General features: G+C 40.9%; 1 protein-coding gene across 2 annotated transcripts in view; it reads right to left on the reverse strand.

Moving 5' to 3' along the window:
• Positions 1-13,892: 13,892 nt before the first annotated feature.
• LOC149178822 (E3 ubiquitin-protein ligase At3g02290-like) overlaps positions 13,893-17,688 on the reverse strand; it is a 182,645-nt gene continuing 178,849 nt past the window's right edge. For both annotated transcript variants that reach the window (XM_089420449.1, XM_089420448.1), the window contains one exon: positions 13,893-14,272. In XM_089420449.1, the coding sequence (XP_089276575.1) occupies positions 14,246-14,272 (27 nt within the window). In that variant the 3' untranslated portion in view covers positions 13,893-14,245. The remainder of the gene's footprint in view (positions 14,273-17,688) is intronic.

Consider the following 17,688-nt stretch of genomic DNA (forward strand, 5'->3'; position numbering starts at 1 on the left):
CGAATTTTTCGTAAGTTTCAAAAGCTTCAAATTTGTTCTTCAATATATATACCAACACATTTTGGTGTACTCATAAATAAAAGTCATCATGTACTTATTTCCAATTGCAGAAGGAACATACATAGGGCCACACAAGTCATAATGAATCGGTTCAAGCTTTCTATGTGTTTAGGAATGAGAATCATGAAATGACCATTGTATTTTCCTAAGATACAAGCATAACATTGCCTAAACTTCCTAGAAATGGTTGGCAAACTAGTAGCACCATTTCCCTTCAATAAACAAAGATTATCTTAGTTCAGATGTCCAAATCTAGCATGCCATAAGAGACTCATGGCCACAAAGAGCATATATGAAAATTTCAATATATATATCAAAAAATTCTCAAATTCAAATGCACAAAAATGATGCATATTCATGCCCAAAATTCTCAAATTCAAATGCACAAAAATGATGCATATTCATGCCCGTTACAACACAAAGGAGGCGTGCACGCAAACACACACAAAGGTTTCAAAACAACTCTCAAACTAATGCAACATAGTCCCTTCAACGCACATTACAAAAGTTTCGACACATAAATTCAACACTCTTAATAAATGGAAGAACCAACATATGTGAAACAAATTCAAATCACATTCAAACTTCAAGTTGCATATAAAGCACAAACTAATATATTTGAACCAAAGTATATGTAAATCTTCAACGCATTCCAACACATACCATGAGTTCAAAACATCAACAATTCACCAACATATATATTTAAATAGAATGACCAACATTGCGATCAACAAAAAGCATGGAATTCAACATAAATGGCCCAACGCATATGCATATTTCGAATTCTTGAATGGAGGCATCACACGTATGAATTTGAATCAACGCACATATAATGAATTACTCATAAGTTCACAAATAATCTCAACGCATATGATAAGAGTTACACATAGTCTTCAATGCATGCATCTCCACCAAGAGTTCTCCAACCAATGTACAACTCATGGCTCTCAGAGTTCACAATTATAAACAATGCAACAAAACAACGACCGACTCTATTTAACGTTGTGTATATAAACCAATTCAATCAATGCAGAGAGTTTTAATCACAGTCTGCTGCATATAAAGGACACAAATATCATACAATATGAACTAATTCAATGCACAGAAATGAACATCGTATTCCCTGACCAACGTACACATAGATAATATAGAGATAACATAGAGTTCAACACATTGCATATAACTTACGCTCCAAATTTCGCAGAGGGACAGAGGAAAAAATAGGAAAAATGGCAGCATATAGGAGTTACATGGCAGAAAAAGGCTAAATTGGAACCTATAACTCTAATACCATGTAAGCCTAGGCATTGGTAACTCCAATGGTTTTCTATTAGGAAGGTATTAATATATACAAGGAGAGGGAAAAAATAGGAAAAATGGCAGCATATAGGAGTTACATGGCAGAAAAAGGCTAAATTGGAACCTATAACTCTAATACCATGTAAGCCTAGGCATTGGTAACTCCAATGGTTTTCTATTAGGAAGGTATTAATATATACAAGGAGAGGGGAACTCTTAGAATTTCATATTCTAATGCCTCTTCACCTTTTCATTCTCGATGACTTGGAAGAAAAATATTTGCAGATGCACATCGAGATGGGTGACAATGGAAGGTATAGTGTGAACGAGATTGATACAGTCACCTTTCAGAGGGAGTAAAGTTCCCCCCTCAGGTTCAAGCATGTCATGTTCGTTCTGAGCCTAAAAAAAAAAATCTCGTCTCTATTGCAGTTTTGGAAGACTGTAATTATGATGTGATCTTCAATAGAGGAAAAGCATTCTTGAGACACAGCGACGGGGCACGTGAAGTAGATCGGAGTTCATGTGAAGAACCTGTAAAAGCTAGATGTGGAAGACGGTGCTAAATTAAGCATAAAGACAGAGAAGGTGCAGAGCCGCGATGTCAGTGAACTTTGGCATAGAAGACTTGGCCACTTGCATCATGGCGCTTTGAAGACTATGCAACAAATAACCACAGGCCTCCCCAAAGGAGCACTTGAGCAGTAGGATGTACTTTGGGGAAGTACACAAAATCCACTTTCCATGATCGGGACAGCAAAGCACACGTAGTCCTTGAAAGGATCCACTCTGATGTCTGTGGACCTTTCTCGATATCCTCCACTTCTAGGCACAAATATTTTGTCATTTTTATTGATGACTTCTCACTAAAGTACCAGATCTTCTTCATGCCGAAGAAAGATGAGACATTCTCCAAGTTCGTAGAATTCAAGGCACTAGTTGGGAAATAAATCCGCAAGAAGTTGAAGGCTCTCATGAGCGATAATGGAGGTGAGTATGTGTCAAATGAATTTAAGAAGTTCTATGCAAAAGAAGGCATTCGACGAGAGTTGACAACACCCCACAACCCACAACAGAATGGGGTGGCCGAGAAGAAGAATCATAGGATTGTGGGAGCAGCGACGACAATGTTGCATGACCAAGGCCTACCTCTGCATTTGTGGGCCAAGGCATGCAACACAACAGTCTATTTGCAGAACCAAAGTCCTCATCGGGTTCTAGGCATGATTACACCAAAGGAGGCTTTCTCGGGGAGGAATACAAATGTGTCATACTTCAGGACTTTTGGAGCCTTTTCTTACTACCATGCCTCCAAAGAATCAAGGAAGAAGCTAGAGCTAGCAAAAGAATTTGGGGTATTTGTGGGTTACACAGAAACTCCCCACAACTACCATGTGTACGTTAATCCCTCAGAGTGACAATTTTGTGAAGGGATGTAAAATTTGATGAGGAGAAAATGACGTGGATCTTTCTTGAGAGGGAGCTTTGGATCCCACTAGAATAGGAGCTTTTAGCTCGAAAGGAGTAACCTCAAGAAGTTGTAGAGCAGGCACAAATTAAGCAGCGGAGAGTGGAGACAACCACTCATGCAAAACCATCCAGAGAATGCAGAAAAAGGACCAAGGAAGCTGAAAGACTTGTGCAAGATGTGAGGGAGAATGTGGTTTCTCTTTCAAATCATCGCAGGTAGAGAAGGTCACCAGATCGGTACACTGGCTACATGGCTCTAATGACTGAGCTTGTAGAGACTGAAACATCCTTTTTTGAGGAAGCAATAGAGAAACTTATATGGGTTGGGTGGAGAAATACAAATCCATCGTAAAGAACAGTGTTTGGGAAGTGGTCCCAAGACCAGCAGATAAATCAGTTGTGGATTCGAGATGGATATTCAAGGTAAAGAAGGTGGATGGAAGCCTAGAGAAGTACAAGGCTGTATTTGTGGCCAAGGGGTACTCTCAAGTTGAAGGGATTGACTATGAGGATACTTATGCTCTTGTAGCAAGGTACTCATCCATTAGATCAATTCTTGCTCTGTCTGTGCAGATGGGGTGGAAGATCTGCCATAAGGATGTAGAGCAACATTTGTCATTGGAGTTATTGAGGAGGAGGTGTACATCGAGCAACCATAAGGCTTTGAGAATTCTGATCAGGAGTCCCATGTGTGCAGATTTAAGCAATTGTTATATGGTCTCAAGCAAGCACCCCGTGCTTGGTACACCAGGATCAATAGCTATCTCACCGAATTGGGCTTCACCAATATGCGAATGCAAACCACTATCATATCTTGGTAGAAGATAAATTTCTTATTATTGTCTTATATGTTGATGATTTGATTTTAACTGGTGATGAACAACTGATCAAATCTTGCAAGGACGACCTTGCAAGAGAGTTTGAAATGAAGGATATGGGTCTCATGCACTACTTCCTCGGGTTGGAAGTATGACAAGGTGATGGGGAATTGTTTGTCTCTCAAGGAAAGTATGCAAATGAGATACTACAGAGGTTATGCATGGAAAGTTGCAAACCCATGGAGACAACTCTAGCGACCAACTGAAGGAAGGAGGATGCCACTTCAGGTGAGAAAGTGGATGCTACCATTTATCGGTAGCTAGTGGATTCATTGATGTACCTTATGAACACATGACCGGATATGTGCTATGCAGTCAAACAACTGAGCCAAGCTATGGTTAGGCCAGCCAAATTATTTTGGAGGGCAGCTAAGCATGTTCTACAGTACCTCAGAAGCACTACCTAATTTGGACTATAGTACAAACAGACAGATCGAGTGAAGGTGTGTGGCCTCACAGATGCAAATTGGGCAAGGAGTCAATCAGGCTGAAAGAGTACATCAGGTGGAATTTTCAGTGTTGGGTCTGCAGCGGTTTCCTGGTAGAGCAGGAAGCGAAGATTTGTGGCGCTCAGCTTGGAAGAAGCAGAGGACATGGCTGCAAGTCAAGCAACATGTGAGGCGATCTGGATGAGAAAGATACTCGTTGGATTGTTTGGTCAGACGATGGATCCAACTATGATCTACTATGATAATCAGAGTTGCATTAAGATCTATGAGAATTTTATTTTTCAAGATCAATCCAAGCATATAAATATCTGATGTCACCATTTACGGGACTGTGCACAGAGGCGGATAATGTTGTTGCAGTACATTCCGACAGAGGAACAAGATGTTGTCATTTTGACAAAGCCCTTGTTAAGAGGGAAGTTTGAGTTCCACAGGTGCAAGATATGGGTGGTTGATAATCCCTTTCTTGGAGTGTTAAAAAATGCAATAAGAAATTCTCAATTTGATTTTTCCTTCATTGAATTGAGAAAATTCGAACCTTTGCATCAGCATACAACTTGGATGATGTTAACTTGTGTGACATGGCTTGTGTCACCTAGTTTACTCAGTAAATTCAAGTTCAACATGTGTGATTGCTAATTTATAGCAATCAAGGCTAGTTATCTCAGGTTGTTTTCAGTTAAACTAGCTCTAACTTTTGGAGAACTAGTGGAAGGTCAGATAAGCAATGGGGATTTAGTCAAACTCAGTGATCATCTAGTTAACTGATCAATCAACCCAAAATAGCTAGTGCATGCAAAGAATTTGAGTTACCTAGTTGAGGTGGAGATTCCAAGGCAGTGTAACACCAGTTGTAGACTAGTCTTCAGTGTACAGGTACTACATGCAGTTAGAGGATCAACCTAAAGGAATTGTGCAATCAATTTGAGGAATTTCCTAAACAATAAGGGCCTAATTTCCAAAGGAACAACACAAGGAAATAGGAATTCAAGCATAGGCAAAATTTGACTAAGTTTGGGTCAAAGCCTTTCAATGAGCAGAGAGATAGATCATGCACTTGCAAGGTCTACTCAATTGAGCAAAGCAATTGTAATACATCTCTATTCTTCTGATTTAATGCAAGCAAGAATTGCGGTTTTTAGCAGTTTTCTTTCCTTGGGAAAACTTGTTGCATGTGTGTTATTTCTTATTTCATGTCTAAATTTTTTGTTCTAGATTGTGAATTAATGTCCACAAAGCAAAAGAGTAAAACTTCATGAGCAGTTTCAAATCTACATCGTAATTTCTACAAGGTAAACGCTTAATAGGTGGGTGGTGCCAGGAAAAATCCTCTGGGGACCTGGCTTTAGGTGAAATAACTGTGGCTTGAGGGAGATTGGGTGGAAAGGTTTCTGAGCATGTTTTTTGGGCTAACCAAGTTTCTCCCTAATGAAGGAGCACACTGAAATTAGGCCCTAGAAGAAAAGAATAGTTTGAGTTCTCTGAGTAGAAGGATGACTTGACAAAGGGGCTATAAGACCAGGTTTGACCAGATTTATGATGATGGTCAATTTGACCTAGGGCTTGACTTAGATGTATCTCTGTTGAATTGAATAATTTCTCTAAAGGAAAAGGTTGTTGGGTTTCCCCCATGTGGGTCTTCCCAGGGCAAATGTTATGTTCTTGCTTGGCTATCTCTTTAAAATCTCACTGACATTTTTGTTTTAACAGTTGAGATTTTCTATGCAATTACTTTATGATGAATAATGAATGCAAGAAAAGTTTAACTTAAGATAGAATCATAAGAAGTAATTGTCTGTTGCGAGGATAATTTAAAAATAAACACTGCCAAAGGGCCATGCACAAAATTTGTTGACATCTCTATCAAAACATTCCACAAATTATCCCCAAAATCACCTTGGGTACACCACCAAAACTTTTTGTAATCTTTTGTGTGAAGAACACAGACTCAACCTCTTTTCACGTTTACCATTAGCAATGTCCTTGTGAATAAAATATGGTTTCACCATCATCCAAGATCGTCAAAGGCTTTGCTTGATTATTCTTCTCCGAGCTCACATTCTCCAACTATTTAAGTGGAGATAGAATCCCCATACATTGTAAATTATAGCCACTATGAGGAACAAAAATTGGCTATGCCCGTGTCAAACTCTAAACTTGTCGAAAGTACAAAGCAACTAGATTGCCTATTCACATGATCAGGTAAATAAACAGGGTAGTAAGTCAGTAAGTACAAAAAAATAAAAGATGATTCTGAGAGAAAAAATCGGCATCGTTATTAATAAATCACAATAACTAAATGCAATTCCAATGTTGATTAATTAAATGAGAAGTATAATGTCCAACAACTATGATGGTATGCCAATTTGAAAAGAAGGCTCTTTATGATCATCTAAGGTTACCTGTAAACTATGGTCGGAGGCAAGTGCCTACCAACTAATGTTGACCACATCTTAATCAATTCAAGAAATCACATGCTTATATTTTTAATGCAGTACCAATCCCACAAAATTCATATAAGACAACAATATCATAACCAAACCTTAGGTAACATAATGTCTCAAAATTCCTAAATATGAATATAATTGATATACAAGCATGCAAACAATCTAACAATCAGAAAAACAAAATATACATTAAGTACCCATGGAAACACTGGAAATGGAGAACTGCTTCGCCATTTTATTATATTTCTGCTAGTCAAATACAATAGATGATGGAATGGTGCACCTGGGCTTGTCTCAATGGACAAGCATGAAAAAACCCAGGTGAGAAAATGTTGAACTGAAGGTTGCTACAACTGTTGCACCAAATTGAACTGCACTGCGCCCAAAAAACTATTATGTCTGCTAACTTCGAAGGGTTGGAATCACTGCTTCTCGTGCTCTGAAAATTATGAGATTTCAGCTCCTTGCTCCTTGGCCTAAACCCAGAAAAAAAAAAACCATGAAGGAATTGGCCAAATGTTGACCTTGGAATTTTGGCCCAAATTCCTGTTAGCTCTCCTCTGGTTATTGGCTCGGTTGGGATCCCTGTTTGACCCCTTAGATTTGCACAGAAAATTCTATAAAATTAGGAGTGTGATCCTTGCCCAAAACCCAGAAAAACCTAGAAAGGGATTTGCCTAGTTTAGATTTATGAAATTCAAACCCCCTTGGAGCCCAGCTTCAGCTGCAACTGCAAAACTCGACCTGTTAGAATTTGCCTGTAAATCCTCTCAGAAATGGACCCAAAGTATCGGGCTGACCTCTGTTATCAATCCCCTGACTTCCCGGATGGGTTTCCGGCCTATGGCACCTGCTCCTTAGCTCCACGAAATTGCTGGACTAGCCCTCTACGCTGTCCCCAAGCTCAGTAATTCAAACTGCTGGGATGTTGTCTTTGCTGGCTTTGAAACTCACAAGAAAGGTTGACCCTTTGCTTCTCTCCCAATCCTCTAACTCTCCCGACAAATGCTTGATCACCGATAGCTCCAAACTCCCCCTGCGTATTCTCCAGCTAGCCAGAAATACACTCCCTATTGTGGCTGAATGGTAGTGTTGTAACACGCTCCCGGAACTCCGGAAATACTTGTGGAACTGCCTCTCTAGGGCGGCCATGGATGGTCCCCCGAAGTAGAGGTTGAATCTCTCGCTTGAGATATTCGTAGCTAAACAATCGGTTGACTCAGCTAAACAACAGAGCGAACAATGAAGTAATTTTGATTGCAAGGTGTAAGAATGACTAAAAAATGAGAGTTTCTCCCTCCTTATAAATCCTTGGGCCTCTGTCGCCTCATGTGGGCCCCTCTATCCACCTTTTCGATTTTCCCTCCAAGCTATTCGAATGGGCCAATTCGAAGTCCCATGTGGGTAGCTCCCACATTCCACTAGCAACCAAATAAAGTCGAATTGCCTCCTAAGTCCCTAAGTCGAAAATGATGGGTTCTCTTCCTTAGCCAAAATTGTGTAGCAGCACCTTGTTACAAATGTATTTGAGAAGGGACATGATAGTCCTCCCCTCCCAAATGTTGCTTGCCCTCAAGCAACCTCAAAGCTGGGTGCTCCAAAATGTGCTCACCTTCCTAGGTGGCATCCACATCCAGAAAGCTCCTCCATGCACCAAAAATCACTTGTCCTCAAGTAATGCCTAGGTAGGCATCCTCTCTAATTGTTGCTCCCCACTATCACTACAAAATGTGTTAGGATCCCAGATGTTCCACTAGATCGTGCCTGACCTCTGCATTGTCCTGATATGAAAGAATCCTTCAATACCATGATCCCAAGAAATCTTGTCCAACATGAAGTTCCCCTCACTCCACTCACTATCATGCCCGGAGAAAGTACCAGAAGTCCCCTGCTCCATCAGTGACTCGCGAAAGCCCAACAAAATATCTGTATGATCTCCCCCTGCAGTAGTCGGCGCATCCCTAAAGGTTATTGAGTTGTGAAGAGTTATGATGCCCCAGTTCCCTGCTAGTCCCATAGTTGTGCCACCATGCTGACACTGCGCTACTCTGACTATGTCAGCGCTACTCTGACTATGTCATACTCCCCATCGTGCGCAGTCAGTATCCTCCTCTCCTGGAACTCGATGGTGGAATACTGAAAGAGGCGAGACACATCCTGCCTGGGAATCTCCATGGCACCAAGGCCTACCCATCCAAATCTAACTTTAACCCTATGCAGCAACAAAGAATGTCTGCCTTCCCATATGATGAAACCCTCTGTGAACCCCCATGTGTCATCCCAAGAGCAAACTATATCACTCTCTGCCTCGACTCCGCTCATCACGAGTGATCTATCAATCAACTAAATCCCTGTATCCCATAACCAGACCTGTTGCGGCATAGCCCTGTCAACCGATTGAATCCCTCTGGCACTCGTCTCTAGTCCCTGCATGTGATCACTATATAGGCTCCATATATCATGGGATAATCTGATGCATGCTAATCTGCCTTGTGCCTGCCACTGTGTTGTACTGAAGATCGTTGGAAGCCATGTATGCCAAAGAGATACTCCCTGAATGCAACCAAAAGATGGGTATCCGATACTCATAATCGAATCAAGGTATGTGGGTCCCTCCTGTCCCTGCCAACCATCTCTCCTGGGTCTTCCATCCGCCCTCTCGGTAATGTGCCAATATAAGGTCTGGAGCCTGGACACATAATTGGAAACTACCTCAGTTGTACCTGGTATCGTTTGCTCATGCATGGTCCCAACATGCCTTGAGAAAAGAGTGACACATGTCTCCCTTGTGACTAGTTCCCTAAACGTAGGCTCGGTGATGAACGGTATGCCACCCCTGTAGATGATCACCTCATCCCCCAATATGTGGCTGTCAACTAATGCAACAACCCAATGCCACTGCTGAAAAGTCTCCCCCCTAGTGCACTGAGTGTCACCCAAATATCTCGGGTGAGCTCCTCGTCCTTTGCTGCCCATGCCTAGAGTGTAGAAAGTCAACAACAAAATCGGTTGCGCTCGTGAGGGATGTAAAAGAGGGTCAGGCGTGAGAGTCCCCGTGAATACCATCAAGTATCACTCATCTATGTCCCTGTCGATCTTGGGTGAACTATGCCCAAAGGTATGCCTGGTGTTTCTGTCCAAGGGTCTCCCTAGAGGCAACACTCTAAGACCTCGTTGTGTGGCACTATACACCCTTGCATACCATCGATCATCCCAGTACTCCTGGACATGCCATTGTACACCGCGACCTACCCCTGTACACCACTGGATACCCTCGACTACGGATATGCCATCCTGTATTGCCCTATGTCCTGCCTGTGTCACTGTACCTGTCACTCCTTGCATGCACTCAATGCGATGTGAGGTACTCCCACTCCACAACGCAATCCAACATACTACGACACACCACCCTGTATCTCCATGCTCCTCTGCAAGCCCCTGCTCCTCGCACCATAGCCCCGCATGCCACTGGATGTTATGGCCTAACATTGTGTTTGTATGTATCAAACCGCATCCCTCTACATAACACTGGACCCTATGACATAACCCTATGTAGTATTGTGTACCACTGCCCACTGTCGTACCACTCTGTAACATACAGTATTATGCATGGGCCAAAATATCTACCTCTCTGCTAGTACACCCTCCATGATGTGGGCTACACCCCCCCATCTGCTCTGAAAGATCTGAGTGGCCCGACTCCCCACATGCTAACGGAAATGACACTACTGCACCTATCCTCAATAGTCCCTGCATCCCATATATTATTAAGAGAGCACTCTCTCCATACCATGCCCTGTTTGATAGCCTACTGATGTCGCCTCCTCCTACCAACTCCTGCCAAAGTAAGCTAGTCACCTTGTGACTCCACGCGTCATATATATGGCAAGACAACTCATGGAATCTGTTTGCTCGCCTCCCAAACCATCCTATCACTAGTGCTGACTGGGGCTCTGATGGAGATCTGAAAATGTGGGTGCGCTCAAGGGTCAAGTCCATCACGTAGCTACTACCATCACCTACCAGCTCTATGATGTGATGGAAAACCCCACCTGGATCCCAAAAACAATCCGGCCCTCGAGTCCCTCTGGTAATCCATGGCCTTTGCTAACATGTGGCCATGGATATATCCAACCGCCTAACTTGCTCCATCAAGTACCATCTCGGTACCTCTCACCATCCAATCCCAAGGGAGAGATTGGATGTGTAATCCTTTGTGGAAGGAACAAGCCCCCCAAGTTGATGTGGTATCATGCTCAGCTCAGTCCTGCTAACCTGTCCACCCCCTCGGGTACGTCTAGACAAATCTGCCTCCCTCAATCCAACACATACGGGTGGGTTGATAATGTTATAGACCCCACCAGTGGGCCTCTGAAGTGAATTGTGCTGAAAACCCAACGCGCGGCCTCTATGCTGCCCCTCATCCATGGCTAGCCCAAGGGATGGTTGCACATCCTCCTCCATCACGGCCTCGACATGAGCCTTCGACTACTCCTCCATAGACAACCCGATGTGCACGATATGCTCACCAGTCAGCTGTAGGTGACTGTCGTCTGGCAACTTCGTCATAGATCTAGAGGTCTCTGTACCTATTGGCTCTTCAATAAAGATGGAGTTGTCTTCTGACACCTCATCAACCTATGGTGCATTGTTGTCACCTGAGAACTCGGTCACAACCCAGAATACCTCATCAATGGGTGCATGCTCAACTGTCTCCTTGCCAACCATGGCCCCTTCAACTATTCTTTCATCGTTTTCCTTAATACTTCTCATCATCCCTGCAAAATCCCACTGAATCTCCATTGGTTTGTGCATACCCCTTAAGTCACAGAATTCCCAAAAAGAGAGGGACGCCTAAATGCCATAACCCAATGATTGGTATGCCCTCCAATTCTCCCCCAATAACTCCACATCAGTTGCAATCATGTCCGGATTCCCAACTGATGAATGAATCAACTTCTTCCCCACATCAATCATCATTTGTTGTATCCTCACCACCTCATTCCACGTGGCCGCCATGCTGTTTGATTCTAATCTTTCCCACAGACTAAGCCAAGATTATGGCTCCAATACCAGTGTAATGTTCCTAAACAGGAATATAAGTGATATACAAGCATGCAAAAAATCTAACAATCAGAAAAACGAAATATACATTAAGTACCCATGGAAACACTGGAAATAAAGAACTGTTTAGCCATTTTATTATATTTTTGCAAGTCAAATACAATAGATGATGGAATGGTGCACCTGGGCTTGTCTCAATGGACAAGCATGACAAAACCCAGGTGAGAAAATGTTGAACTGAGGGCTGTTACAACTGTTGCACCAAACTGAATTGCGCTGCCCCAGAAAACTATTTTGTCTATTGACTTCAAAGGGTTGGAACCATTGCTTCCCGTGCTTAGAAAATTATGAGATTTCAGCTCCTTGCTCCTTGGCCTACACCCAAAAAAACCCACAAAGGAATTGGCCAAATGTTGACCTCAGAATTTTGGCCCAAATTCCCCTTAGCTCTCCTCTAACTATTTGCTCAGTTGGGACCCCTGTTTGACCCCTTAGATCTTCCCAGAAAATTCTATAAAATTAGAAGTGTGATCCTTGCCCAAAACTTAGAAAAACCCAACAAGGGATTTGGCTAGTTTAGACTTCTGAAATTCGACCCCCCTTGGAGCCCAGCTTCAGCTGCAACTGCAAAACTCGACTTGCTGGAATCTACCTGTAAATCCTCCTAGAAACAGACCCAGAGGGTTGGGCTAACCTCTGCTATCAATCCCCTAACTTCCCGGATGGGCTTCTGGCCTATGGCACCTGCTCCTTAGCTCCACGAATTTGCTAGACTAGCCCTCTGCGTTGTCCCAAGCCCAGTAATTCGAACTTTTGGGATGCTCGCTCTACTAGCTCCGAAACTCACAAAAGGTATGGCCCTTTGCTTCTCTCCCAATCCTCTGACTCTCCCGAAAAATGTTTGATCACTGATAGCTCCAAACCCCCCTATGTATTCTCCAGCTAGCCAAAAATACGCACTCCCTGTTGTGGCTGAATGGTAGTGTTGTAACACACTCCCGGAACTCCGAAAATACTTGTGGAATTGCCTCTCTAGGGCGGGCATGGATGGTCCCCCGAAGTAGAGGTTGAATCTCCCGCTTGAGAAATTCATGGCTAAACAGTCGGTTGACTCAAGCTAACAACAGAGTAAACAGTCAAGTAATTTTACTTGCAAGGTGTAAGAATGAATAAAAAATGAGAGTTGCTCCCTCCTTATAACTCCTTGGGCCTCCCTAGCCTCATGTGGGCCCCTCCATCCACCTATTCGACTTTCCCTCCAAGCTATTCGAATGGGCCAATTCAAAGTCCCATGTGGGTGGCCCCCACATTCCACTAGCAACCAATAAAGTCGAATTGCCTCCTAAGTTCCTAAGTTGAAAATGATGGGTTCTCTTCCTTAGCCAAAATTGTGCAGCAGCACCCTGTTACAAATGTATTTGGGAAGGGACATGACACTTATGGACACTTTGCATTGATAAGTAGTAGTAAAAACAAATACAGACTGTAAGTATCATCCAAGGAAGTTGAAGCATCAAGTTTATAAAACATGTTAAACCACAAGGGTTAAAACCCATGGCTAAACAAGAACTACTTCCATTAATGTTTAGGGCTAAGAAAGTTGTAGCTTATTCAAATAGTCTGTCCTTTATAAGAATGCCTTTGCTTCCTCATAAATTCCTTCCATAGCTAAACAACAACACCTTCCACAATTGTTTAGAGCTAGGAAAGTTGTATCCTAATTCAAACAGTCTGCCCTTTCTAACAATGCCTTTGCTTTCTCATATATAATCTCATAGTTTGTTTTAAGATTTCCTGGAATTCTGGCTCTCTCTACTATCAAACTCATGTTGAGGTAAAGAAGAATCGCTGCCTTGTTATTATCTACTTAAAATTTTAGATTAGAGGAAATAAGAAGCTTGATGCTTCACAAGGAATGTTTTGGAAAAATGAAACTGGATACTACCAGCCTGACAGATTTGTCATGTATCCTTGGCATTCAAAAGTGGACTGCTATCAACCAGCCATGGATTTATAAATGTGTCCCCTAGATAATTTCGATAGTTATAGCAGAAATTGTATAACATTCCTATGATTTACGATTTGGACAATAGCAACTAACAAGAACTTTAGAAGTAGGTCCTCTCTAGTAAGAAATTTCAACCTTTATCTCCACCAAAAAGATTGGTATGAATGCTTCTTGATATTCAATATTTTATAAATCAAACATGTGTTTGAACTAGCAATATAGTAATACAGCCATCAAATGGCAAACATTATGATTATAGAATTATGGCCAATGCTATCAGAACAATATCTTCCATAAACATAAGACGATAATGAGGAAGCTAAATTGAATGCTAACCTCAACATCTATCAAACATGGCTGATATCTGAGGGATATTCAACAAGCAAATAGATATATGAATTTCAAAAAGATAATATCGAAATGATATGTACAGAGGTACAAAGCTAGAAACCTAAAACCCTCCTTTTGACAGAAGGAAGAATGTGAAAACGAAAAAATTAGAAGCTTTACAACAGAACATCTATTTTTGCAATTTATTTGACTAATTAAAAGTTGGAATGCATGCCCAGCTCAAGGACTTTCAGTAAACACCATTTCCTGAAAAACAGCAGTGAAAAATGATGAGTAGCTACGCTGGCATAATATGTAGCTAATAAATAAGAAGAAAAGGTGCACTAAAACAAAAAAGATACCATCAAAAGTACTTTAGGAAAATATTTACATCACGGTTCTCACAGAAATTAAAATGAAACACGACTGCAAATATATAAACCCATAGTCAATTGAGTTTTTGCAATACTCTCCAGACCTTAAGTGATGAATATGATGGTTTACATTACAGCTTGAAAATACTAAAAGAATAGCATGTAACTTCATAATACTTTTAATATTAACAGAAAAAACTATTCTTACTGTATAATTGTTTTGATTTGGCACAATGGCCAACCAAAAAAATGATTTTGTACATAATAAACTTGAAACTGAATAAACAAATGATAATCATTTTATGTCTGAGATTAATATATTATTCTTAGCGTTTGCATCATAGATATACTTCACATCGCATGACATGCAAGTAGCCATGCTAAAAATCACAACACAGCTAAACACAATTAACCATGCTAAAAATCACAACACAAAATTAAAAATGACAGGAAGAATATCACAAATAGAATACAGCTTTAGGGTTATTGGTTAATCTTAACCAAGGGCAATATGCTTTACCAGTTGCAAGGAAAGATCCTCATGTTTCACTCCAAGTAATCTTCTTGATTTAACAATTTCAGTGGATTTAATCTTTACATCAGTATTTACATGGCCAAAGCAAAATGACTAGCAATGTAATAGCCAATAGCTGCAATTAGACAGGGAAAGCAAGCATTGAATTAGTATGTTTTAATGTCAGTTATTAAATACATTTTGATATCTTCATATCTTTATTTTAATCATATTTTTAAATATTCCTAAATTGGTAGTTATTCCGTAGTTTTAATTTTAGTAAATACACTTTTATTCTTATGTCATCATCATTTTCAATACTTTTAATCCAAACCTCAACTTTGTGGAGGTGATCTCCACAAGATGGGTTCGCAAGCAGGCAGAAGGATCATCTGTTTGTTCATGGAAATCTGACAACGTTAAGAGAGTGGTGAGTAGGTAGACAACAGTTATATGTACATGTACATGCGCATGCATTTGTGGGGAGTGTGAGTGTCATGTACATATGTCACGTGACAGGGTGATGATCAATTCTTAGGATGGCAGTGACCCGCATTTCCATGCTTCTAACCAATATGTGCATGCATTTGTGAGAATGTATGTATCCTGAGCATATATTGCATGCTTGTTAGATGATCAATTTTTAGATCACAGTGATCCTAACTTCCATACCTCTTCCCAATCAAACTGACAGCAAAACCAATATTCCTTAATAATCCAAAAGCATCTTAAGACTAGGGGCTACATAGCAACCTCTCAATTATATTCTCTCTTTTAGAGCAAATATAATCTTTCTCATCTTCTCAAAATGTCCTAATATCACGCGCTTCCACTAACAATTTCTTCTTTGGCATTGAATAAACTCTTCCATGTTAAAAATTACCTTTCCATCCTCTCCACTCAACCTCTCACTTTCTTAATATCCGTCTCCATGATGGATCGTGTCAGAATATAATTTAACTAACAGCTTCCTTGCACATTTATGTGAAAGCTTTCTTGCAGGTCTCTATAAAGCAGTTGCTAGTAAATCAGCACTAAAAAAAATTGGGTCACTGCGTTGTCTGCATTAATCTACCAGTTGTTTCCAAATGCAATTATCTTGACACATTACATGCTTGGCCTGTCGCTCCATTGTTTCCATCTTGTGCCCAAACTCAATGGGAGTTCCAAATCATTTATATCCTTTATTTTTTATTTTGGGTTTAAAAATTCTGTGGTGAATAAGAAGGATAGAAATATAACATATGCGCAAACAGGATTATATGTCAAACAAAAGTCATGTCCATCTGTATAAGCTATAAGATATAACATTGAACAATGACATGACGAAAATAAATGGCAGTAGGATCAATTGTTGATGATTAACTTGTGTGAATAGATCAGAAGGATATGCCAGACTACGTAGATAATGAGTTCCATGGTCTGTTACACCCCCCGCCGCCCCCCCGCCCGCCCACCCCCCCCCCCCCTCTCCCCCCGCCCGCCCTCGCCCGCACCCCCACCCACACCCCCCTGGGCCCAACACACAGCTCACATATAATGGGGAGAAGACCCTAAAAGGGCACATGACAGATATGGGTAAGGGACCCATACAGATAGAGTGAGAAGTTTCCAGATAGAGGGTCCGAGGGTATGTTGAGGTCCCCAGATAGAAGGATACTCAGTATGGTGACTGTCTAAGAAACAACAATAAGCAGAGTTCTACCTTCTGCATAAGGGTAATGGCAATCCACCAAAGTATCATGATTGTCTAACACCAAGAGCAGTGCTCTACCTTCAGCATAAGGGTGATGGTGTACTTAGGTTTTGGAAAAGCAGTTAAAGGCACGGCATGTACAGAAGTGGTTCTTCTAAAAAATTGCTGGGCACTGCGCTCATTACTTAAAGTGATTATCCTAAAAAATCGGTGGGCACTGCGACTAGTTACCCAAGTGACCCAGTGGATGAGAGCTAACCCATATGTGGTCTTTTAATTTTGTAACCTTGAGTTGTATTTCTCCTTGTTTTCATGTTTCATGTTAAGGGAGAAGCTAAGAATGCATTTTTTGTGTTAAGGGGCTTATAAGTTAATAATGTATTTTCTGTGTTAAGAGGGGATGTTACAAGTATAATATGGAAACCAAGTTACCAGAAATGTCTGGTAGATGTTTCTCAAACACCATTTGGTGTTTCTGACACTGAAATGAAGGGGATAATCAGGGAAAATGGCCCTGAAATGTTTCTGGGCCATAGCAGATTTAGGAAATAGAATTTCATGGCTGCAGAGCCATTTCAAGCATATTACATCAACGTTTCGTTTTCAGCCAAAAAAGGCCACATTTTGGCCCAAGGAAATGCCAATCAAACATTAAATAAATCCCAAAAAATACTTAAAGGTAACTAGTAAGCATTCTGGAAATTATAGTAATAAATATCATTTAAAAAGCATGGATTAGTGATTGGGAGGATAACTATTGTTGGACATATTCTTCAAGCTTCATATGTATATTATGCTAAGCTACCAGAAACGCCTGAAGAATTTGCCGAAAACGTGGATCCCTGTTTCCGAAATGGAAACGGGTACGATCCTTGTCCGAAAAGGCTGCGAAAACGTTTTTGTGTCGTCTCAAAAAATCAGAATTAGAATTGGATACGTTTCCAAGGGTTTTAATTTTTTTTGGATCCATTTCCGGAAATCCAGAAGAAAACCGTGATCAGAATCCACCCTTAAAATGTTAAAAAGCATGAAAATTTGTATAGCCATAAATAAAATTATAAATAATAAAAATGAAGAAATCAGATTTGCAAATAAACTC

The sequence above is a fragment of the Pinus tabuliformis genome, chromosome 4_1, assembly GCF_031772625.1.
Source record: "Pinus tabuliformis cultivar Carrire ecotype Pingquan chromosome 4_1, CPIR1, whole genome shotgun sequence".
NCBI classification, from domain to species: Eukaryota; Viridiplantae; Streptophyta; class Pinopsida; order Pinales; family Pinaceae; genus Pinus; species Pinus tabuliformis.